We start from the raw sequence: 21,482 nt of genomic DNA, 5'->3' as shown, positions 1-21,482 counted from the left end.
TCACTTTGATTTAAAGAAGTGTATTTCTGGGATTGTCAGGATCAAATAACATATTAGAAACCACCAATTAAAAAAATAATTTGTACACATAAAATTATATACATTAGAATAAGCACATAAATCAAAACCAATACTTTTTGTTTATTTACAATCATGTCTTTGGTAAATACATTCAAACAATGATTTTTTTTAACTTTATATGGTATATAATTAAAATTTAGTGATATTGACATAGATATATATAGTGTATTTTAATATAAATATTTATTATTGACACTTCCTACTCATATAATTTTTATTAACATTTGTATATTTTCTTGTAACAAAAATTTAAACCGTTAATCGCAAAACTGTTAATGTGAGATTTTTCAAATACAAATTTCAAAATTAAAATATTAACATCTCAATAATTTTCAATGCAAATTTTGAAATTAACATATTTCTATATATTTTATATAGTATATAATTTAATTTAAATGATATTAAGATATATATATATATATATATATATATATATGTATATAATATGAATATCTATTTATGAGACTTCATATTCATATGATTTATGATCATTTATATCTTACTTGAACAACAACAAAAATTAAACCATTGATCACAAAGTTTGAATGTGGGACTTTTATCATTTTTAGTAATTTATAGTCGTTTTAAAAAATTCAAAATATAACATATAAGAAAAAATCTAAAGTTTTGTATTATATGCTTAATGTGATTTTTAATTTCTTTTAATAGTATAAAATGAAGCCTAAAAGAGAGAGGATACAAAAATTGTTATCAAATATGTATTATTCATACTCATTAATTATCATGTATATGTTAATCATATTAATTTTGTAGCTTTTATTTAAGGAAAGAATTGAGAATATTCTTTTGTATACTACTAATCAATTTGATGGTTAGTTTAATAAAAAGTATTATATATTTATATGGAACGACTTATTTTTCTAAAGATTCTAAGAATTATCCTAGTGATGACATGTTACTACGAAAACATGTTGTAATGCTCCATGATTAATATATAAGGGACTAGGGTCGGCCCGCCCTACGGGCGGGATGTGAATTAAAAATTTATTTCAAAACTAAAGTATATGTATAATAAACATTGCTTGTTTTAATTTATTTATATTTTTCATTTGTTTTTGCAAGACATGTATGATATTATGGAATATTATTTAATAAGCATTGATTGTTTTTATGTTTTATAGTCTTACATTTGTTAGAGGACGGCATGTATGTGAGTTTGATATATTGTTTGAGTTTTGTTATAATTTGATAATTAATTGGTAGATACATGAAATTTAAGATTATGGAACTTTGAAATTTAAGCGAGTAATATTTTTTGATGGTTTTGTCTTTTTGTTGTGTCTTTTCGGATAGAAATAATGTAATTTTAATTGTTTCCTTGGAACCCTTAATAAGTATTATATTAATATATCTTTATTTATATCTGAATATGGGATGAAATAAACATAACTGGAAACATATAGCTGTGAATAATTTGTTAATAAGATTGTTAACCTTTGGCAATGTAATCCGAGAACTACATAACTATAGTATCGTTAAAAGTAACCAGTGTTTAATTATTTTTTGGGAATATATATATGAGATTTTTGAAACTATCATATATCAATGAATTGTATAAATATCTATATATCTATTCTATAACTTTCTATCTGAAGTTGCGGGGTTTTTTTCACCTAGCAATATTATGTGTGTACTAATTAGTTACTTTGTGTTTTTCTAAAAAATTACTATTATATTTATGTGTTATGTAATGTACCAGATGTGTTGTTTCATTTAAAAAATATATATTTTTTAAAAACCTATGTACTTCTATTTGTTGTTGTTATGAATTTTCCATATTTATTCTTGAAATTAACCAATTCATGCCTAACCTAATTCATGCCTAATATTGTAAATGGATTTTTTCCTTTTGTACTTATAGTTTTTAATATATTTTAATATATATATATATATATGTTTGGATTATATATTTTTATTAAATTATTATTTGTTGACTAAATTTTCACAAAACTCAAGTTATTTATTTATATTTTACTTATGATATTTTGTTATTTTATTGTAGTTTTCATCATATTATTTTGTTAATGTTTCTTATTCTGAGCTTAGTGTAAACAAATTTAGATTCACTTTTTTCCCCTTGGATTAGTTTTGATGAAATATAAAAAAAAAACAATATTGTAAATGAATTTTCCTCTTCTAGATCTTATTGATTTCTCTATTTTTTCTGATGTACTTTTAAATTATATTTATGTAAGTTTTACCCAATGTTATCTGTTGACTAAAATTTTCACTAATCTCAAAGTATATTATGTGTTTCCCCTAAATATTTTTTTAATATCTTGTTATGTTTATGTATTTGTTCATATAACCAGCTTGAGTTATAACTGACGTTTTCTTGCATTGAATGACATTAGATGCGTTCATTTGGGTACAACGAAGCTGGATAAAAAAGCTGCTGACAGTGGAATCACCTATCAGCTCCGAAACGTAGTTTTGTATATATTAGTATCAAATTTATTCATTCATTTTTGTAGTAATCTTTTTACGCATCTTTCTTTTGGAGAAAAACATATCTTTCTCTGACCAATTGTTTTTTCCTATTACCAATCATCGTATTTCATCTTTGATTATTCTGCAGAGCTTCTGTTATATACATATATCATTAAAGCACGTTCAAATTTTCATATATTGCACATAATAATAGCAATCTTTTGAATAAAATTTATCATTAAATCTTTTTTTATAACCTTCAAAGTTCTTTGTTTTATTCTTCTACGCTTAAATACTTCTTCTCTAATTCATGAGTCTAAGATTGTTCATCACATAGATATTGCATTTTGTAATACTAAGCAACAAATAAACAGATTCTAAGCACGAAAGTTTGTTTATGCCTTCTCTTTCATTCTAACCATGTTTCCTAGCTCCTCAACGTACTGACAGATTATCTGTTACTTCATCAGCCTCTTATGTGTCCAAGTTAAGATACTTCTCTACGATATCTCATTGAGGATCCCTTGTTGGTCCTCCCATAGGCTTGTTCTGTAGTGCAAAATCCTTTCATAATCATAGACACTGGAGACACCAGTAACCAGTTGTTGTATCTCAAAACCAGATATGGATAAACCATTGATATTGCTGATGTGGATGGTGATATTGAACTCATTGCTTATCTGAGGTTGTAATAAAACGTTTGGAGGGACTATTGTTTCAGTCACTACATACGTCTACAATTGTGATTTCAGAGGGTGCTTACTATTATTATTGGTATCTCTACTCTCGCCATGTTTCTCAAAAGCTCATCAGCTCTTTTTGGTGATGTGTCAAAGCAACGATGACATTCCTTGATGAGAAACTGCTTCATGTGTTTCTTCTCATGACTGTTAATTCAGAATAAATAACACAAATGAAACAAAATTTTCAACTAAGCATTACACACACATACTCACTGCATAAAACTTGATTAAGAATTAGTTTGTCATTGCCCAGAACATAAAACTCATCAAGACTGGCTAAGCCGCCAGAAATTAACAAATTTTCAAACAACACAAAACTTGATAATTTACGAAAGGCCTATATAATAACTTGGATAATCAAGAAAAAGAAATCTTCAACTGCTCTTACCTTATGTCTTTGATGCGTCCACCATCTTTCAAATCACAGTGCCTCTTACGTTGCAGCCGTTCGTGAGTTACAAACAAAACATGGAAAGACAATAAAGAATGGAACTATATTATGTAATCTGAATATTTTAAAAGTATCTACTTCATATAAAAAGTAACGATCCAGAACCAAGTTCATTTCAACCAACATAAGTCTAATTGGAAAGTCAAAGTTATCTGACCTAAAAAAGTTATGATCTTTGATATCTGATACAGAAAAAAATGAAACAAAAGACACTGACATGTTCTTCGCTAACCAACTGTTTAAGTCTCTCTTTAAGAACATGTCTAAATTAACAATGGAGAAGAATGAAATAATGAATTTCTACGGGAAGAAACTTACATATTTAACTCATTGTTGAAGTGACGGTCTCATCACTGCACATATCAGAGAATCAATTGTCATCAAATATATTCATCACTGCACATTATGGAAAAAAAAACAGCATGAGAGTCAAAAATTTACCTTTCCAGCTTCAGAGTCACCATAACACGATTCTTCTCCTCTGGAGGATCACAAACCGTGCTCTTCACACTCAATATCTCACCTATGATGTCTACATCAAGTTCGAAGCCGGTATCATTTTCTTTATAATGTCAGTCTGATCCTAACTCTATACTCAGAATATCAACAACATATAAGTACGTGCTACTGTGATCAACATACCTGGTAGCTGAGTGTTTGTATTGGCAAGACCAATTAGCTCCTGTTGGTTACGGAACCGGAATGCTTCCTCTGGCAAGGGGGAGTCAGGTTCAGTCAAAAGTTGGAATGAGGTAGTCTCGCTGAACCGGATCATCAAAGACGAATCAGTGAGCCGGAAATTCTGTGCGCATCTGGAGACATCAAAACCGGACAATGAAAACATTGCTCCGGCAAGGAGCCTATCCCGGAACTGTGGGAGACGGCCAGCACTGATCGTGACTTGCATCATGGTTGACTGAAACGCAGATAAGAATCCATCAGTTACATAAGAACTCAAAAGTAATTAATTATCTTTATACCAGGAAGACAGAACCTATACTAAACAAAAAGATCAACGACAAACCAAATCGATAAGAATCCATCAGTTACATAAGAATTCAAACGTAATTAATTATCTTTATAACAGGAAGACAGAACCTATACTAAACAAAAGGATTAACGACAAACCAAATCAACACTGACAATCACAGGAAGACAAAACCTATACTAAACCAAAGGATCAACGACAAACCAAATCAACACTAATAATCATAATTTTTAAGTATGAAACGACTGCGATAGGATAAACAACTAACGTTGACATCGACCATGAGCAGATCCATCCACATCAGCTCACCACCACGCTTAACGTTCTTAGCCTCCCAGAATCGAAGCAGTCTCGCCTCCACAACGGATGAGCACCGCCCAGTCTTGAGATCGGAAAAGAAAACCTTTGTCATAGCTATTTAGGAAGATGATGAGTAAGATATGAGTATGAGCAAGGTGTGAGATTAGGAAAGCGTGGAAAGCGCATCTGTGAAATCGAAGCATATATTTATACACAATATAGCCGATGAACGGCTCAAGAGGTTGATTTGAGTGGGATAGGAATTAAAGACGATTAAAGACGATTAAAAGCATAACCGTTACAGATTCTGGACGATCGCTGCGCCGATAGAAGACGAACGAAGATCAGGAAGGGAGCACCTGATTAGGGTTTTCCGTAGAAGATCTGTGCAGATGGGCCTCGCGAAGAAGAATCCTCTGGTTAGCGCGTGAAGCCCGTTCAGACAGAAACTTTAGTGAAACGGTGCGGATCTGATATGGCAGCGCGAGGGAGCTTCAATTTCCAGCGTGGCATCCGAGCTGGCAGTAGCAGGAGAGATACAAAGTCTTTTATATATATAAAGATATGTATGGTCTTTTTGGTCCAATTATATTATGCATGACTTATGTTTTTATATACATATATGAAGAGAACTAGGTAAAAATATTTTTTGAAGGAACTCATAATTAGTTATAAATAGCCAATTTTCTTTTCTGAAAAATATAAGTCTATGACTATACTATCAATGCACTCATCTTCCATATTCAGCATAACACACAATTTTTTGTAGCTTCGAGTTCGACTCTAGGGTGTGTAAACAATGTGCATGACCTCATGATTGTCCGGGATTGGTGTAGGCGTTTATCCATGGTGCGTTTCACGGAATTCAGAAGTGGGACGTTTCAGGAAAAACTGAATATTTTTTAGTAAATTCCTAGTGATGTGTATTATTTATCAGACGATGACATAACTAATAAGTACATCAGAACACATGGACGGTTGAAGAACTAGTGTGGTAGTTTTTTTTTTTTTTTTTTTTTGGTCAAATTTTTTGTGAACTAGTGTGGTAGTTAAGTTCCAATATTTTGGACCACATAATTGATAGTATGACATCATGAACGTGCAGCGTAACTATATTTTATAAACAAAATACATATAGAAAACCTTGCAATATATAGATGTCCCAAAACCGTGGGCGTACACCAGCTTTTTCTTCTTCTTTTTTCCAGTTTTGACATCTATAGATTAGTATTTAGTATTTACTACTAGCTAGAGAAGAGAGATAGGTTCGATTTGGTATTTGGCGTTTCTAGAAGCTACAAAAGTATACGGGCGACATCTACACGTTAAGAAGTTTATCAAACTAAAGAAAGAAAATCGGGTAATAAGAAAAACATTGTGTATGTGCGCACGGCTAACCTCATCAAAGGCCCAATTAAGGTTATTATCATACAAAACCATCAAATTTTGTTAAATAATACTGTAATGCACTCATTTGATTTGATCTATTATTTTCCCAATCGATCTATAAGGAAGCATTAACATATTTTTTTAAAGCACAACGTTGGACTCTTTTAATTATTATGTCTTCTTGTTTCCATTATATTCCTCAGATCCATTTTTAAACTAAACTTATCAACGCAATGTCAAACATCTCAGTTTTATCTATGAAAACCGATCTCACATTTTTACGTAATTAAAAATAAAATATAATACAAACTAATTGCATTTACCGAAAAAGAGATATAGTTCTTATAAAAGCTCATGAGTAATTAATAATAAATAGTTTTAAAAACCATTTAATTTTGTTTTTCTCAATTCCTTTTCACCTCATCCTTGCTTTTTGAGTCAATTTTTCATATGTTTGTCAAAAGTCAATTTTTACATAAATGAGTCCTATGTCCCAACTATTATTTTCTACAATTTTTTTTAGTTGTAATTTTAATACAAATTTTTTTTTACAGGAAATGTTTCCGGTTATACTTGAAAAAATGTCCGAGAACATTATATATTATAGCGTAACCTTATAAAATTAACAAAATTTGGGAAAAAAATTCTACAGTTTAATGGGTTAATAATACGTATCTGTCAAATCAGCTCGTATTTTCAGCCTCCAAAATGAAGTTTGTGAATAAGTCAGTGGAACAAACTAAATTATTAAGTGTGCAATCTTCCTAATTACCCATCGATTTGATTTCTGTGTTATGCAAGAAAAGTATATAACGACAAAAGTTGTGCTAAGAGACATAGGTGCCTTTCCTAAACACATGGGACCATAGTTCCCAAGAGAAATGCAGATAGAATTATTAAAAGACAAAATGCTTGTTTCAGATAGTGACAATTTCCTACTCTCAAACCGCTCATCACATCGCTTTTTGACCAAATCATCTCCTCTGATTATGGAAATTATGGTCTATTTCTCCGGAGATTTTTCTTTCGTTTTAAAAGACTATGCTTTTAATTGATGCTTTATTGAAACCAACATTATCATATACTACTACTACATGCTTTTAATTGAAAGCAGCTTTTGTACAAGCACTTGGTGCCTTGGTGGAATATCAGAGTATTGGTGGTTTAGCATGTGATCGAAGCGATCTTGACCTTAAAATATGTTTCATAAAACCACAAAGTAATATTATTAAAATTTTGTTTTGAGTCTTTTTATTTTTTTGTTAATTTGGTTTGAATCTTAAGAGACTAGAAAAAATATTGTTACTTACATTTAAGGAAATATTATCTTTTAAAAAGAGTTAATGAAAGTGTGAAACTAACCCTTGCATCTACATTTTTACATTTTTATATTTTTATATTTTACACTTATTTCTCTTCAGTGCAAATTACGATATAGCTACATTTTTTTTTCTTTTGAGCAACACGATATAGCTACATTAACAATAATTAATTGGTCTGTAAGTGTAGTGGTCCGACATAACCGTTCGTAGCCTCACCACGTCAAGTTCAAGAGTCATCGACTGGTCCTACATGTTTCCCGTTTTCTATCCACATATACACTATTACCAAAAATGAGATCCTTATAGCCACTCATTTTAGAGAGTTCACGATAGAATCAAAACTACTATACCAGTTAAAGAGCTGAAATTTGGGGAATAATTGAAAGCTATTGGAAAAGAGGAACTCAGATTCAGAGCTTTGAGAAAAAAAATAGCAAAAATGGAGAGGAGCGCGCACATGGTTGGTGTTTGCAAAAAGAAATTTAAAAGAATAAGAATAATAAAAGAAAATAACTTTTGTTTGGAAGTGTCACAAGCTCTTCCTAACCACAAATCCTGCCCTGCTTTGTACTCTTCAGTACATTTGCAATTTCCAAAGTCCGTGATTAACGGTCTTTAACGACACCTCTGCTCTGCAGGTAGACAGGGACACGCATTGACTCATTTTGAAATGTTCTTTCAAATATGTTATATGTTTCGAGCAAGTTCATTTATTTGTAGAAAATAATATTTCAGTAAAAAATAATAATAATACTATTTCGTACAAAATTAAAATGCTTCTTCGAGTAAACATTTGTTCATAAACAATTTTCCTTTATTTTTTGTTAAAACAACTCATTATTCACATAAGTAGCAGATAACCAGCAATAACCCATGCTTTGAAGCTTACATGCCAGACACTTGAAACGCAGAGTTCGGCTCAGCAAACGACTCATGTTTTTGTTGAGCTTGTATAGCGGTTAGTGTAAAGCTTCTAACGACATTATCTTGAACAATCAATTTTTACCTTTTGTAAAAAAAAACGTTTTTTGTATGATATTTTTTATTTTAACCTCAATTTTACGATTATATTTATTAAAAAATAAATAAATATTTTTTTAAATTACAGTTAACATTTTTAAGGACACCGTTTGATATTGTAAACTTTTAACTTGTGTTGACATCAAAAGATAACTCTTATTTATATACATCACATGAAAATATAAATCTAATGCTATAAGGACTTTAGTATATGACTTATCAAGGCTTTAATAGGATTCCTTTATCTAATATGTCCCTTCAAGTTGGAAAGTGAAGAAGGTTTGCATAAAAATAAAATGAAAGTTGGAAAGTGAAAATTTCGAACCCAACTTAGATGACAAAACTTCAAACTAAGGGAGACTAAAAGCCTTGGTTAGTTGGTTAGTATTTTGCGATCTCTCTAGTGCGGAAATGAACAGTAGAAATGAGGCTGGCTTTGACTACATCCCAACACTGGCAATCTCGTCGATTGGTTACACTGTTGTTAATCACCATTTAAACAGTTAAGAAATATGAAAGAGTCTATTTTACTTTTATGCAGACATCTGTTTGAGTTTTAGCTTTTTGTGTTGTAAATGGTGATATACAACAATTTTATCATAAATGAAATCATTCGGCATCCATTTTTAAGAGCCTAAAAGTTGTGTATGTTTCAAACTTTCTAATACATATAATACTAAAATTTAAATCCAGATAGGACCAACCATAAAATGGCTCTAACCTCTAATGTTTTTAGTGCCATTGTGTGCGTGGCTTCTACACATATTTCTCACCTCTCTCCCAGACAAATAGAAATACACAACACATGCATGTCATTATAAATATTTACACCTCACCCCTCAATATTATCCACCAACTCCCTCTCTCTACAAACACAACAAAAAGCTTTTCTCTTCAATTCACTCAAACACACAAGAAAATGGCCATCCTCAAGAAATCTACACAACTTTCCCAAACAACAATGCTTAGGCATATTCTGAAGAGATGTTCGAGCTTGGGAAAGAAGAACGGAGGAGGAGGATATGAAGAATATGATCTCCCACTTGATGTACCAAAGGGACACTTCCCAGTCTATGTAGGAAAAAGTAGGAGCAGATACATAGTTCCTATCTCTTTTTTGACCAATCTTGACTTCCAATGTCTCCTTAGAAGAGCTGAGGAAGAGTTTGGTTTTGATCACGACATGGGTCTCACCATTCCTTGTGATGAACTCTTCTTTCAAGATCTGACTTCCATGATCCGATGAGATCTATATATTTTCAACAAGACGAAGAACAAGTAAGCTAAAGGAGATAGAGATGGAGATGGTTAAAGATGAAGTTTTTTTATTTTATTTTTTGTAGCTTCTCTTTTTTTTGAACATCCTCTCTCGTTTCTTTAGTTTGATGTTTGGCTGTATTTCCTATATCTTCTCTGTTTCTTTTGTCGTATTTTTAGCTCATATCTTGGGTATTTTTATTGGTCCAGTTTGACTCGTCTAACCAAAAAAACCCACGAGATGGAAATTTTTGGGTTTAAATCTCTGAAGAAAGCTTGTAATATTTTCCTCACGGCCTCATGGGTATTTGGTTTGTTACTTAATATGCGAGAGAGGTTAATTATTATGTTTGATGATCAGTATGCTCTACATAGTACATGCAATAAAAACCTAATAAATCAAGTTTTATAGCAAATATATATCTAGTTTCTGAGCATGCCTCAACTTCTTGCACAAAAAGGGATTTTTAAATGTTTTTGGTCTAAAATCGAATACACTTTTTGTTTCCCCTTTAGTGTTCTTAGATTCATATACATCTCCTAAGTGTCTAAGACTCTAAGACAATGGTCAAAACAGATCACAAAGTACTATTTGACTATTATTAGCCGTCTCTCTCTATACATTAACATTTCTATAGAACAAAGATCATGTCAAACCGAAAGCTAGCAAACCTTTAGGTAGATACATATTCAAGCATGGGTTTGGTGTTATGGAAAGTTAATTTTGCATCCTTTTTTTGTAAACTATGTTCATGATCACTCGATTCACTCCATATATGTATATTTTGAGGCATAACGCATAAGACTCGCATATGAATACCAAAGTGTTTTACTATGAATAGCTAAATACTACGTAAAACATTTGATTTAATATTTACCACTTGTTTATTTTGCCAACTCACGGGTTTGTTCTGTTCTCCGTGGGGTAATTCATTTTTTTTTTTTGACTAAAGGCTTGGCAATTCATTTCTTAATGTTACTTTTTGTCTTTTCTTTCTGCCCATGGATTTGTCGACGTGCATGATGATATGTTTATTGCAATATAATACTTCTTTCGAAAAGGTATTTTGCTTTTACGTTACATAATACTATATTTGAAGGAAAAGAACCAAACAAAATAATACTATATATTAGAAAACAAACAAAAGAAAATGAGTCATGGTGATTATGAAAAGCAGTTGTATCCAAAACATTTACAAAACACATTTAGCTGTACTATCCAAAATTTGCGACCCTTAAGCATGTTTAGAGCCATATATAGTAGGATAACTAAAGTTTAATTAATTAGAAGAAAACAGTAATTAATATCATAAATTTCTACACTTCTTATACAATAAAGTATATACAGATAAATACTTAATAGATTAATAATTTCTATAAATTATTACTCCATAATTAGATGAACCGTGTAAATAATTATATTTTCTTTCCAATCCAAATTAAATTACTTATAAAAACAAATGTTGATAAAGTAATATATTTTCAAAACATTTCTCTGCAAAATGGTTTTATTATCATAAACTAATGACTACTAACATATAACTAATAACTTACAACTCTTCTGTTTTCTTGTATTATTTTTGAGCAAATTATCTAAATCCATAATTTAATTTAAAAGCTAAATTTGTATCTTATATTTAATTGATTGTAGAACTGACATAAATGCGTAGTTAAATTACAACTACTCACTTATGACCAATAAAAATATGAAAATACTTTATAGTTGTATCTAGAGAATTTGTAAGAAACATGAAGTCTTTGAGAGTCTGCTTATGAATTTAATTTTATAGTTAAACTACCAAAAAATTGAAAAATTATTTTGATTAAAATAAATTTAAATAATGAAAATATAAAATATTCTGAATCATGTGAATGAAAAATTAATAAAATTAAATACTTAGGAAGTAGACGAAAAATTGTATTGTAAATTATATTTGTCTATTGGTTAGGGTTAATTATAATATGCTCAAGTAATATTTGTGTTTAAAGTTTATCTACTAATAATAGCAATCCCAATTAATTCAAAAGGTTGTGAATCCACTTATGTTGAAAGGTTGTGTCTTTTATAAAAGATGTGTAAAGGGTTGTGTCTTTTCTAAAAGTTCTATGTTGTAAGGTTGTGTCTTTTCCAATTAATTCCTAAGGTTGTGAACTTCAGTTATGTTGAAAGGTTGTGTCTTTTGAAAAAGAATTGTAGAGGGTTGTGTCTTTTCTAAAAGTTATATGTTGTAAGGTTGTGTCTTTTCCAATTAATTCCTAAGGTTGTGAACTTCAATTATGTTGAAAGGTTATGTCTTTTGAAAAATATGTGTAGAGGCTTGTGTCTTTTCTAAAAGTTTTATGTTGTAAGGTTGTGTCCTTCTAAAAATTGTTTAAAAGTTGTGACTATTCATAAGTATCTTTTAAAAAGTGAGAAGTTGTGAGTATTATAAAAATGCGACTATTCAGATTGAAGGGTTGTGACTATTCAAATCTAACAATAATAAAAGGAGAATAAGCTCAATGGAGAAGCTGTCCACGTGTGTAAAAAAAATCATCCAATCATTATGTGACATGTCAGCCAAAACTACACACTCATCTCAACTACGGGAAACCTTTTTGTCTTCTCCACGAGTCCTTGCAACCTTTTTGTCTTCTCCACGAGTCCTTGCAAAAATGGTTACATCTTCCAAAAATTCTTCGTCTGTTTGGCTTAATTCCAGGGAAATATTAAATAACTCATTTATTCATTCATTTTCTTTGGAGCGTCACTTTCTCTCCCTTGGATAAATCATTCTACATCCAATCTCCAAGATCCAGATTTCTCTTCAGATGTCGTAACCAGACCTCGACCTCTGGAAGTTTTCTCTTTGCAGTGGCCAGACCCTTAAGTGCAGTGCAGATGCAGCACACGGCGGGCGACTATTATCCCTTATCGGCAAAAAGCTTTATCTCCATGTATGTATTATAAAGAGTAGAGGAACGATAAACCCAGAATTTTATTGCACTGACATATGTTGTTGAAGGTACAACAACTTTAGATCTCTCTCTCTCTCTCTCTCTCTCTCTCTCTCTCTCTCTCTCTGTTTACTTATTTTGTTTCCCCATTTCTATTTCTTTGGAAAATATTAGAGTTTTGATGCAGAATATTGCGGAGCCATAAGTCCGAGAAAGGTTATTGTGCACATGTTTCTTGGCTTTCTATAACTTCTCATGTTTTAATATTGAGACACTGTAGGGAAACGTCTGAAAGGTGCAGTGGATAGAGCTAAAAAGAGTTCTCAAGACAAAGAATACTTAATTATATGTTTCAGCAATTTTGTAAACGGCAAATTCAAAGGTAAAAAAACGTATCAAGAGCATTTACTCTTTTATTCTAGCTTCAGTTTGTGGCCTAATTAGCTTTTCCTTTTTGGTAAGATCCCTTTGAAACTACATGACCAGAGATATGAGAATATACAAAGATAAAGTCGAAATTTCATCTGGAGCTGCTGTAGTTGCAACAATTAGCTTGGCTAAAAGGGCCTGCATTCGCAGGGAAACTCATCATCATCACGGTAAATAAATAATAGATTTCAATTTCCTGTAATCATGTTACTGTTTAGTTTTTGAGCTTTCCATTTACTAAGAAGTATGTGACACAAGAGAAACTGATGGAATAGCTTCAGTCAGATGAATTGAAACAAAGAGGATTTGATATACCAATGCTATCTGAATTGATGGAGCTGGAGGCTATGAAATCGAGTTCTCAGCTAAACCATATGGTGCTTCCTCGGTTCTTAAATTGAAACATGAATTAGGGAAGACGGTTTTGGATCTGGTGAAGAATATTATGGATCCAGATTGGACTGTGAAATTGAATGGTCATGTACTCATGTTCAGTTCTCCTCAAATAGTAATGCTGAGTTGAATGATCTTCTTTCGATTACTTCTGAGTTCAATTTGACAAAATATTCAGCAAAATGGAGGCAGCTCTCACCGCTTATCTCGCATTTTCAGAGGTGAATTTCTCACTGAGTGTCAAAGTTTTTTTTTTTTTGCCATTTGACTCAGTGTTTTTCCCTAGGTTGCACGGGTACTCACTTACCGGGTTCGGCGGGGGATGGGTACGGCTTGGGTATGCTTGGGAAACGTCCCCGACACGTCTAAGGAGAACCCGGGACGACATGACTCAACGGGGGACGGGTTTGGTCAGAATTAGTTTTTATACTTGCCGTGTGTTTAACCACAACTCAAACTCAATGTAACCATAACAAATGCTTGTTATGGTCTGTGTCCTAATGAAAACTAAAGCTCAAAGTAATTGCATTCTACCTGGAGAGGTGAAGGCTCAAGAACGACCCTCTTCCTGGTTTCTTCAAGAGAAGAGTCAGCGAATTCTTTAAACGAAACAGAAGAGACTCTGAATGAGAAACTTTGGCTTCCCCTTCTCAACGTGAGATTGGTGTTCTTAGAGATTCGTACAGGAGGGTTTGCTGCCTTGAAGGACGGCCCAATTGAAGAAGATCCTAACTCCATTGATAAAAGCTAATTTAAAACACTGAAACACAAACACAAACACAAAAGTGAAACTAAGGACTTCTTTCTCTGTCCCTTTCTTGAGCTCTGAACTGTTGAAGTCTTGAAGAAATGAAGAAATAGATATGATTCCAGTATGAAGAAGCAAAATCATTTTTGTTCTGTATTCTGTCGGCAAGAATAAATTTACTTTAATTAAACTCAAACGAAACGTTTCTAATCAAAGTAGACGTATCCATTTGACTTTTTCTATTAAATCATATTTGTTTATTCTATTAGTCTCTTCCACTCCCAATTTCATCTTTCTTTTTTTATACAGACATGCCTTTTCTCTGCTTTCTTCTTGTGTCTCTTAGCTTTAAATAATGATGTTTTGTTTTGTTGTTTCCTTTGCATTATACTTAGATGTATGTTTAGTTATTTGAATACTATCGTCTGTTAGTTGTTTATTTTAATATTGGTGGTATAACTTATGTTTAGCTCATTCTGATGCTTTCTACCTGTTTTTAAAACTGTTGAATCTGTGAAATTTTGATATTTTGATTTATAGGTAATTTTACATAATATAGAGCCGTTTGTTTCTATGAGTATTTACAAATTTTAAGTTACGTTTTCCGTCCCAGTTTCCGGTCTCCGTCTCAGGGCTGCTTAGAACTTTTTCCCCTCTTTTATTTTAACCAGGTTTGACAGTAAAGTATTAACACCTGTAACAGTACTAGCACATGAGGTAAAATCTGATTTGATTTTTACAACTGATTATTTTGATTCCAAACATGGCAACATTCCTGAAAAACCAGGCTGCCTTCACCAAATAAACAAAACACAAGCGAAAAGCAAGGATAGATAACTCTACAAGGAGAACCTTCTGTCTTTGTTGATAGGCAGTGATCATCAACAGAACCGAACAACAATACTCTCTATACATAGATCATGTGGAGCGATTTCAGAGCTTCTTACTCAGTTTTCGCCGCTGGAACTGGAATCGATTTGCTGTTCTCCGTGTACCTCAGATTTGTCGGCAAATCTACAACCTTTTCTGACATCTCTGTTGAATTGCAGATTATGGCTTTGAAGGAATGAGACACAGATTAGTCTCTGAGGAAGCAAAAGCCACAACCAAGTACTTTATTTCCTGATCTGAAACATCTTATATCCTATGTAAATTATATGTCTCTTTGATGACCTGAAGAACATATAAATTTTTTTTGTGTTGTGAGTCAAGAAAAAGATTACACGATTTGTAATGTGGAGTGATGCAGTAAATAATTATTTGTTTGTTTTACTATTCGAATAATATTTGTGATTTTTTGGAGTCTTCACGTCTTTATAAATGAAATTAGAAAAGTTGCACATAACAAATTAAGATCAATTTAACTGTTTAGTAAAAAATAATTTAGCAAATTAAGTACGTTAGTTTTTGCCACAGACACAATATGCATATGTTACATCATTTGTGAAAACATGGACATATTCAAACAAATGAAATCTTGTGTAATAAATGTTTTATGGCATATTGTAAAACAAGGTATTTTAAAATTTAAATTAAATTGAAAAATAATTTAAATTGTTTACTATAAAAATGAATTGATACTAGAAAAAAAACACAAAAATACTTTTAATCTCTCATAATCCGACCAAACCATCTATACATATTTTAATTCCATCAAAATTAAGCATGAACAACATATATATTCCACACCAGAAACGGATGTCCCCTTAATCAAATAGGAAAAAAATATATCTACAAGTGGAAGTTTGTTTTATTTTTTGGTTTAGTAATGGTTCATTAATGATTTTACACCATGAATTCTCATTTTAGAATCCTAGAATAGAACAAACTATGCAGATTAGTAGATTTTTTCATACAAAATCTTTAATATGGTGCAGAAAGTATAGCCAGACGTCGATTTAATAGAACAATTCAAATGATGTAATCAGACATGAATTTTCATAAACTAAGGAGCATTGTCGGATACAAAATCGTCTATGTAATATTTCTATAATATTATAATATATCATTGCAGAAAATAATATGTATCTACATATGCAAGATAATATATATTGACATAGGACTGAGAGTTCGCGTCTTCGGTTCAGTTCCTCTCGAGTCCGAGCCCTTCGGATCTTAGCATTTGGTTCCAATTAGGTATTTGGAATTTTTTATCTGGATTCAAGTCGGTTCCTTTAAGGTCCGGATCGGTTCCTCTTGGATCCGGATCGGTTTGGATCTATAGTAAAAATACATGTCATTTTCGGATCCATAGCCGGTCGGGTATTTAGGATCCAAAAACTGAAGTACCCAACTCCATCAAAATCTAGCCTAAATCCGTCATATTTATCTAAAATTTTACAAAATAACCAAAATAAACTATTAATTATTAAAATTATAAATTATAAATTTGACATTTAAAGTTTCATATTGCTTAAAAATCATTAATATAATAACGAAGATTGCTAACAAAAAGACATTTCAACTAAATCATTAAATAAATACAGAGAAAACAGAACACATAAAATCATAGTTTTGGATATTCATGGTTTTAGGTCGGATATGAAATGGGTCTTATAATCGGATCTATTCAGGTCGGTTCTTTATGGGGCAGGGTCTATTAGGGTCTGGGTCTATTCGGTTCGTTTATTTTTTCCGGTTTCGGTTGTTTTTTGTAAGGCAATTTTAAACCAACTAGGTATTTATAAATTTCCTGTCCGGTTTCATATGGAGTATTTTCGCGTCGGTTATGGTTCAAATTTTTGGGTCCGAATAAAATGCTCTGGCCTATATTCATAGATGTAAGAAAATATCTCTACTATACACTCTGTTTTTAGTATATGAAGTTTGAAGTTTTTTGGTTTAAAACTACAAGAATTTTTCAATTTTCAATATAAATTTTGTTATTTTTATGCTATTTTATATTTTATATTTTGCAGATTATTTATGCGTTGAATGAAATATGGTTAAATGATGTTTTATTTTAGAAAAATATAAATTAAATGTTTTTAATATATGTGCACAATTCCAAAACATTAAATAAAAATGAAAAAAAAATAGTGTTATTTTAATTTGGTATTAGAGGTCCAGCAGTTATACAAATTCACCACTTATTTAACATATTATATTATTAAAGTGTTGGACACAGCAATTAGAAGTTTTACAAATCAAAATTTTTGTTTGTTTGATAAGAGTTTTAAATATGTATGTGTTCACAGACGAATATATAATACTTAAAATGATACAAATTATAGGACATTATGGGAATGATTAGGGTTTTTGCTGAGCCAAGCTGAGAAGCTGTAACCTCAATGATTTTAACTGCAAAGACATATGTTTGTTTTACTTATTTAGATTTGAATCCGATGTATTTGAAGGTAAATGAAATTCAATTTTATGCATTTATCCAAATTTACATTTAAAAATGGAATAAAATTATTGTAATAATTACTTAGAAAATATATGCTTATATCTTTTTCGGTTACCAATTAAAATAGATATATAAACAGTTCTGAAAGATAAATACAGATAATTAAAACAACATAATTTCAATATAACACATAATATTAAGGATATTTAACCAAAACATTAATAAAGACGCATACTAAGGTGGGTGTTCGGATACCCATCCGGTTTTGTTCGGATCTATTCGGATTTCGGATTTAAAGATTTTAGCCTCATTCAGGTATTTCTAAATTTCAGTTCGGGTTCGGTTTAGATCTTTGCGGTTTCAGTTCGGGTTCGGAATTTAAAACATATAATCCGCGCGTAGCGCGGAAAAAAAATCTAGTAGGTTTTAAAAATCTATAAATAGTCTCTCCTATGCATTTTTCAAATTAAATTTTCACTAATCTACAAACACCAAACTGAACAACTTTTGAAACTCATGTCAGAATCAAACTGGATACCTTGGTCCAACAGGAACTAGTGGCCTCTCCTGCTGGTCTGTGTAGCCTTTGTCTCCGAAGCTGATTATCCCAATAACGTCAATGACATTCCCAATACACATTGAGAAGGAGTTTGCGGTAATATTTGCTTTTGCCAGTACACTTGGAACAGAGTAATCTTCCAAACCAAGCCCGAGAAGACCGTTCAAAGCAATACCTTCCCTGAACAAACATGTCTGATTCTGACCGCAACTGCATACCAAACACATGTCAAAATGCAAAAAAAAAAAAATTAAAAAAAGTAATTACTTACCCAAGCGTGACATTAGCTTTAACAGGCTCTAGACCATCATCCTCTGTGACCAAATGCAACACATCCTCCACCAAGTTCCCTCTGGTGAATGTGTTGTTAGAAAGGTACTGGATCTGATAAGGGCAAATACTTGCAGGAGAAGAACATCCTCTCGATCCAAAACAACGCTTGTCACTGCATCTAATGCTTAAGCTCGTAGAAGATGCGTTGGGGCTGTATATATTGAGTGGTCGACTCTGTGTCAAAAGAAGAGAAACGAAAGATATCACTTTAAGAGAAAGTATGAATTAAAAAAAAAACAAAAGAAAAAGAGTATATGCTTTCTTGAGGAGAAAGGTACCTGTGGAAGTCCAATATCTTTCAAGTCACGGATACACGTTGTACCACAGTTACAAGGCAACCAAAACAAATCGCTGCCCGTGTCCAGAGCCACGAAGAACCATGTAGCCGGTGTTCCCACAGAGACATTAGCATAATGGAGGCTGAAACCAAATTATATTCAATAAACATGAATAATATTCAAAACATGATTCTTGTTAACCAAGAGAAGAAGAGGCGTTACGATCCCAGAACGTCGACTCCAATCGTGAGGTTTTCCCGCATGAACGTGACAGATGGCTTTTCGTTGTTGGAAGCAAGACCTCGACCCCTGATCAACTGGTCACGGTGGGCCAAAACCTTGAAGTACTCCGTACTTCCCTTCTCGGGAACAAGATTGTCAAGCCCTAGAGTCTGCTTGACAGCATCAGAGAACATGTGGTGAACTTCGAAGCTGAACTTCCCAGTGGCCTCACATCTCTCTAATCCCCAACTCACCACCACTAACACAGACAAGAACACAAAAACATGACGAACAAGGGTAATATAGATTTTTCTCATAAATTTTTCTAATATTATTTCAAAGCTTTTTTTGTCTAAAGATGTGTTTTTTATTTAAAAAAAATGCATAATTTTTTTAAGGATTCTCAAAATTGCTGAGGACATATATTGTTATCCTAAATTATGCATAACTTTTTAAATGAGCTATATTTTATTTTATTTTCTTATCTATTGTATCTACATTTAAATATAATATTAAAATTATCTATAAATTTCAGAAAATTTAATTTTTGGATAATTTAATTTTTTTGTAAGATATATCTATAAATTATTGTACCTATTGGTGATTGTAGTCTTTACAGATGAACTATTGCAACTATTCATAATAGTAAATTTTGGTTATGAACCATTGCAATTTTTGGTATTGGTTATTAATCATAGTAACCTTTAACTCTCTATATAAAGAGTTGTAAAGTTGTGTGTATTAGCAAATCATAATTAAAAGCAAATAAAAAATAGAGAGAAAAAGAGAGATTCACTTTTTCAATTGATCATCAAAGATCTTGAAGAAACAAATCAAACACAAAACTTTATTTGTTATTCACGTGCCTCCTAATTAGCAAACCTGTTTTTTTTTGTTAACTGTTGATGTTATCATTTTTATAGGAAAAACAAAATGCATCTCCTGGTGAAGCAAACGACATCTTCGTTTCTTAAAGCAAACGACATCTTTTGTCATCCCTGAACCAACGTTTTCCTCAAATAACAATGACACCTCTTTAAAAGATTTATTTATATATGTCATCCTCTCTGATATTGTACTTTTTCCATTGGTTCTTTTATATCTTTTGAGATTTTTATTAATGAAAGTTACGTCTTGTTCTATATTTGTAGGTGTTTACTAGATTCCATTAGTTAAATATTAGTGGGTTTTGGAACAACGAAGTTGGTACCATCTTTTTCTCTTCAAATTTTTTTTTCACTAAAGGCTTGCAATAATAGAGAATTGAGAGATATCAATGGCTGTAGTCCCACTTGTTCCAAGGTGATTTCTCGTTTTTTGACACCTTTTGTCAAATTAGCGTTATACTTCTGTACGAACGAAGAGATGTCATTGGACTCGGACTTTGAAAATTTTGTTTGGACGTGTCTTTTCACAAAAACTGAATTATGTTAGTTATAAGAATTGTGTTTTTACGTAGTAGAATATATTTGAAAGGTATGCCTTTTTTATAAAAATAAATGAAGTCTATTAATTTCATATGTTGTGTATCTTCATTATAAAAAAAGTTACGTCTTTTCACAATAAACTAAACTCTATTGATTTTAAGAATTGTGTCTTTTATGAAAAATAAACTCTATTAGTTTTAAGTTGTAACTTTTCATCATAAAAATAAATTAGTTTAAAAGTAGTTAAAAATATCTCAGTAGGTGTCTTTTTACAATTAATAGTTTTAAGAGTTGAGTCTTCTCATTATAAAAAAAACTAGTAATAATAATCTGAAATAATGTTAGAAATTGAGTCTTTTCATATAAAAAAATGTATTAGTTTTAAGAATTGTATTTTACATTATTAAAAAGATATCTTTTTATGAAAAACTGAACTGTATTATTGTAAGAGTTGTGTTTTTTCATTATAGAAAAATTTATGTCTTTTCATACCAAAAAAAAAAACTGAACTCTATTAATATTAAGAGTGGTGTCTTTTCATTGTAAAATAAATTAGTTTCCAAATAATTGAAATATTCCAATAAGTATGTTTCTACAATTATTTAGTTTTAAAGAGTCGTTTCTTCTCGTTATAAAAGATAACTTATTTTTGTAACACATTTATTTCTTTACAAAAAATTGCAAACAGTTTTTTATAAAAGATTATCTTATAAAATATGAAATATCTATTTTTATAAATGAGTTACCGTGCGACATCGCACGGGTTCCTTACCTAGTATAAACAGTAGAAACCCTATAAATAATA

At 31.3% G+C, this 21,482-nt stretch overlaps 3 protein-coding genes and 1 long non-coding RNA gene across 7 annotated transcripts; 2 read left to right on the top strand and 2 right to left on the bottom strand.

Annotated features, from left to right (window-relative positions):
* Positions 1–1,783: 1,783 nt before the first annotated feature.
* On the bottom strand, positions 1,784–5,403 carry LOC103860468. 4 transcript variants are annotated; one of them, XR_004456472.1, is made up of 6 exons: positions 4,983–5,403; positions 4,369–4,642; positions 4,168–4,258; positions 3,664–4,079; positions 3,296–3,419; positions 1,784–3,212 (listed from the first exon to the last, which is right to left on the bottom strand). XR_004456472.1 is itself a non-coding variant. In XM_018657539.2 (6 exons), the coding sequence occupies exons 1-4, from the start codon at positions 5,124–5,126 to the stop codon at positions 4,049–4,051; spliced, it is 540 nt and encodes a 179-aa protein (XP_018513055.1). In that variant the 5' UTR covers positions 5,127–5,403; the 3' UTR covers positions 1,921–3,419; positions 3,664–3,707; positions 4,045–4,048. The 4 variants fall into 4 exon arrangements, 1 of the variants encoding a protein (XP_018513055.1); XR_004456473.1 differs by having other exon boundaries at positions 1,784–3,114; XR_001957921.2 differs by having other exon boundaries at positions 1,921–3,419; positions 3,664–3,719; positions 4,045–4,079.
* Positions 5,404–6,603: 1,200 nt separating this feature from the next.
* Positions 6,604–10,418, top strand: LOC103860467 (auxin-responsive protein SAUR50). Its single transcript, XM_033288181.1, has one exon. It carries the CDS (start codon positions 9,551–9,553, stop codon positions 9,989–9,991), a length of 441 nt encoding a protein of 146 aa, XP_033144072.1. The 5' UTR covers positions 6,604–9,550; the 3' UTR covers positions 9,992–10,418.
* A 2,055-nt stretch (positions 10,419–12,473) lies between these two features.
* On the top strand, positions 12,474–15,787 carry LOC108871252. The gene is made up of 6 exons (XR_004456474.1): positions 12,474–13,007; positions 13,220–13,321; positions 13,402–13,538; positions 13,650–13,982; positions 15,181–15,226; positions 15,297–15,787. It is a non-coding gene; the product is annotated as an uncharacterized LOC108871252 (long non-coding RNA).
* Positions 15,171–19,626, bottom strand: LOC117132845 (aspartyl protease family protein 1-like). The gene is made up of 4 exons (XM_033288180.1): positions 19,251–19,626; positions 19,029–19,170; positions 18,689–18,924; positions 15,171–18,627 (listed from the first exon to the last, which is right to left on the bottom strand). Exons 1-4 carry the CDS (start codon positions 19,565–19,567, stop codon positions 18,384–18,386), a joined length of 939 nt encoding a protein of 312 aa, XP_033144071.1. The 5' UTR covers positions 19,568–19,626; the 3' UTR covers positions 15,171–18,383.
* Between the last annotated feature and the right edge of the window lie 1,856 nt (positions 19,627–21,482).

The sequence above is a fragment of the Brassica rapa genome, chromosome A03, assembly GCF_000309985.2.
Source record: "Brassica rapa cultivar Chiifu-401-42 chromosome A03, CAAS_Brap_v3.01, whole genome shotgun sequence".
Lineage (NCBI taxonomy): Eukaryota > Viridiplantae > Streptophyta > Magnoliopsida > Brassicales > Brassicaceae > Brassica > Brassica rapa.
This window is presented reverse-complemented; position numbering and strand designations above follow the sequence as displayed.

Excerpts from the sequence above, each read along its gene's own strand:
- LOC117132845 (XM_033288180.1), bottom strand. The coding sequence starts at position 19,567 with ATGAGAAAAATCTATATTACCCTTGTTCGTCATGTTTTTGTGTTCTTG. Across the intron at positions 19,171-19,250 it reads GGAGTCGACGTTCTGGGATC|CCTCCATTATGCTAATGTCT; the intron begins GTAACGCCTCTT and ends ATTTGGTTTCAG. Across the intron at positions 18,925-19,028 it reads AAGATATTGGACTTCCACAG|AGTCGACCACTCAATATATA; the intron begins GTACCTTTCTCC and ends CTTTTGACACAG.
- LOC103860468 (XM_018657539.2), bottom strand. The coding sequence starts at position 5,126 with ATGACAAAGGTTTTCTTTTCCGATCTCAAGACTGGGCGGTGCTCATCC. Across the intron at positions 4,259-4,368 it reads TACAAACACTCAGCTACCAG|ACATCATAGGTGAGATATTG; the intron begins GTATGTTGATCA and ends AACTTGATGTAG. Across the intron at positions 4,080-4,167 it reads GTGACTCTGAAGCTGGAAAG|TGATGAGACCGTCACTTCAA; the intron begins GTAAATTTTTGA and ends TGATATGTGCAG.
- LOC103860467 (XM_033288181.1), top strand. The coding sequence starts at position 9,551 with ATGCATGTCATTATAAATATTTACACCTCACCCCTCAATATTATCCAC.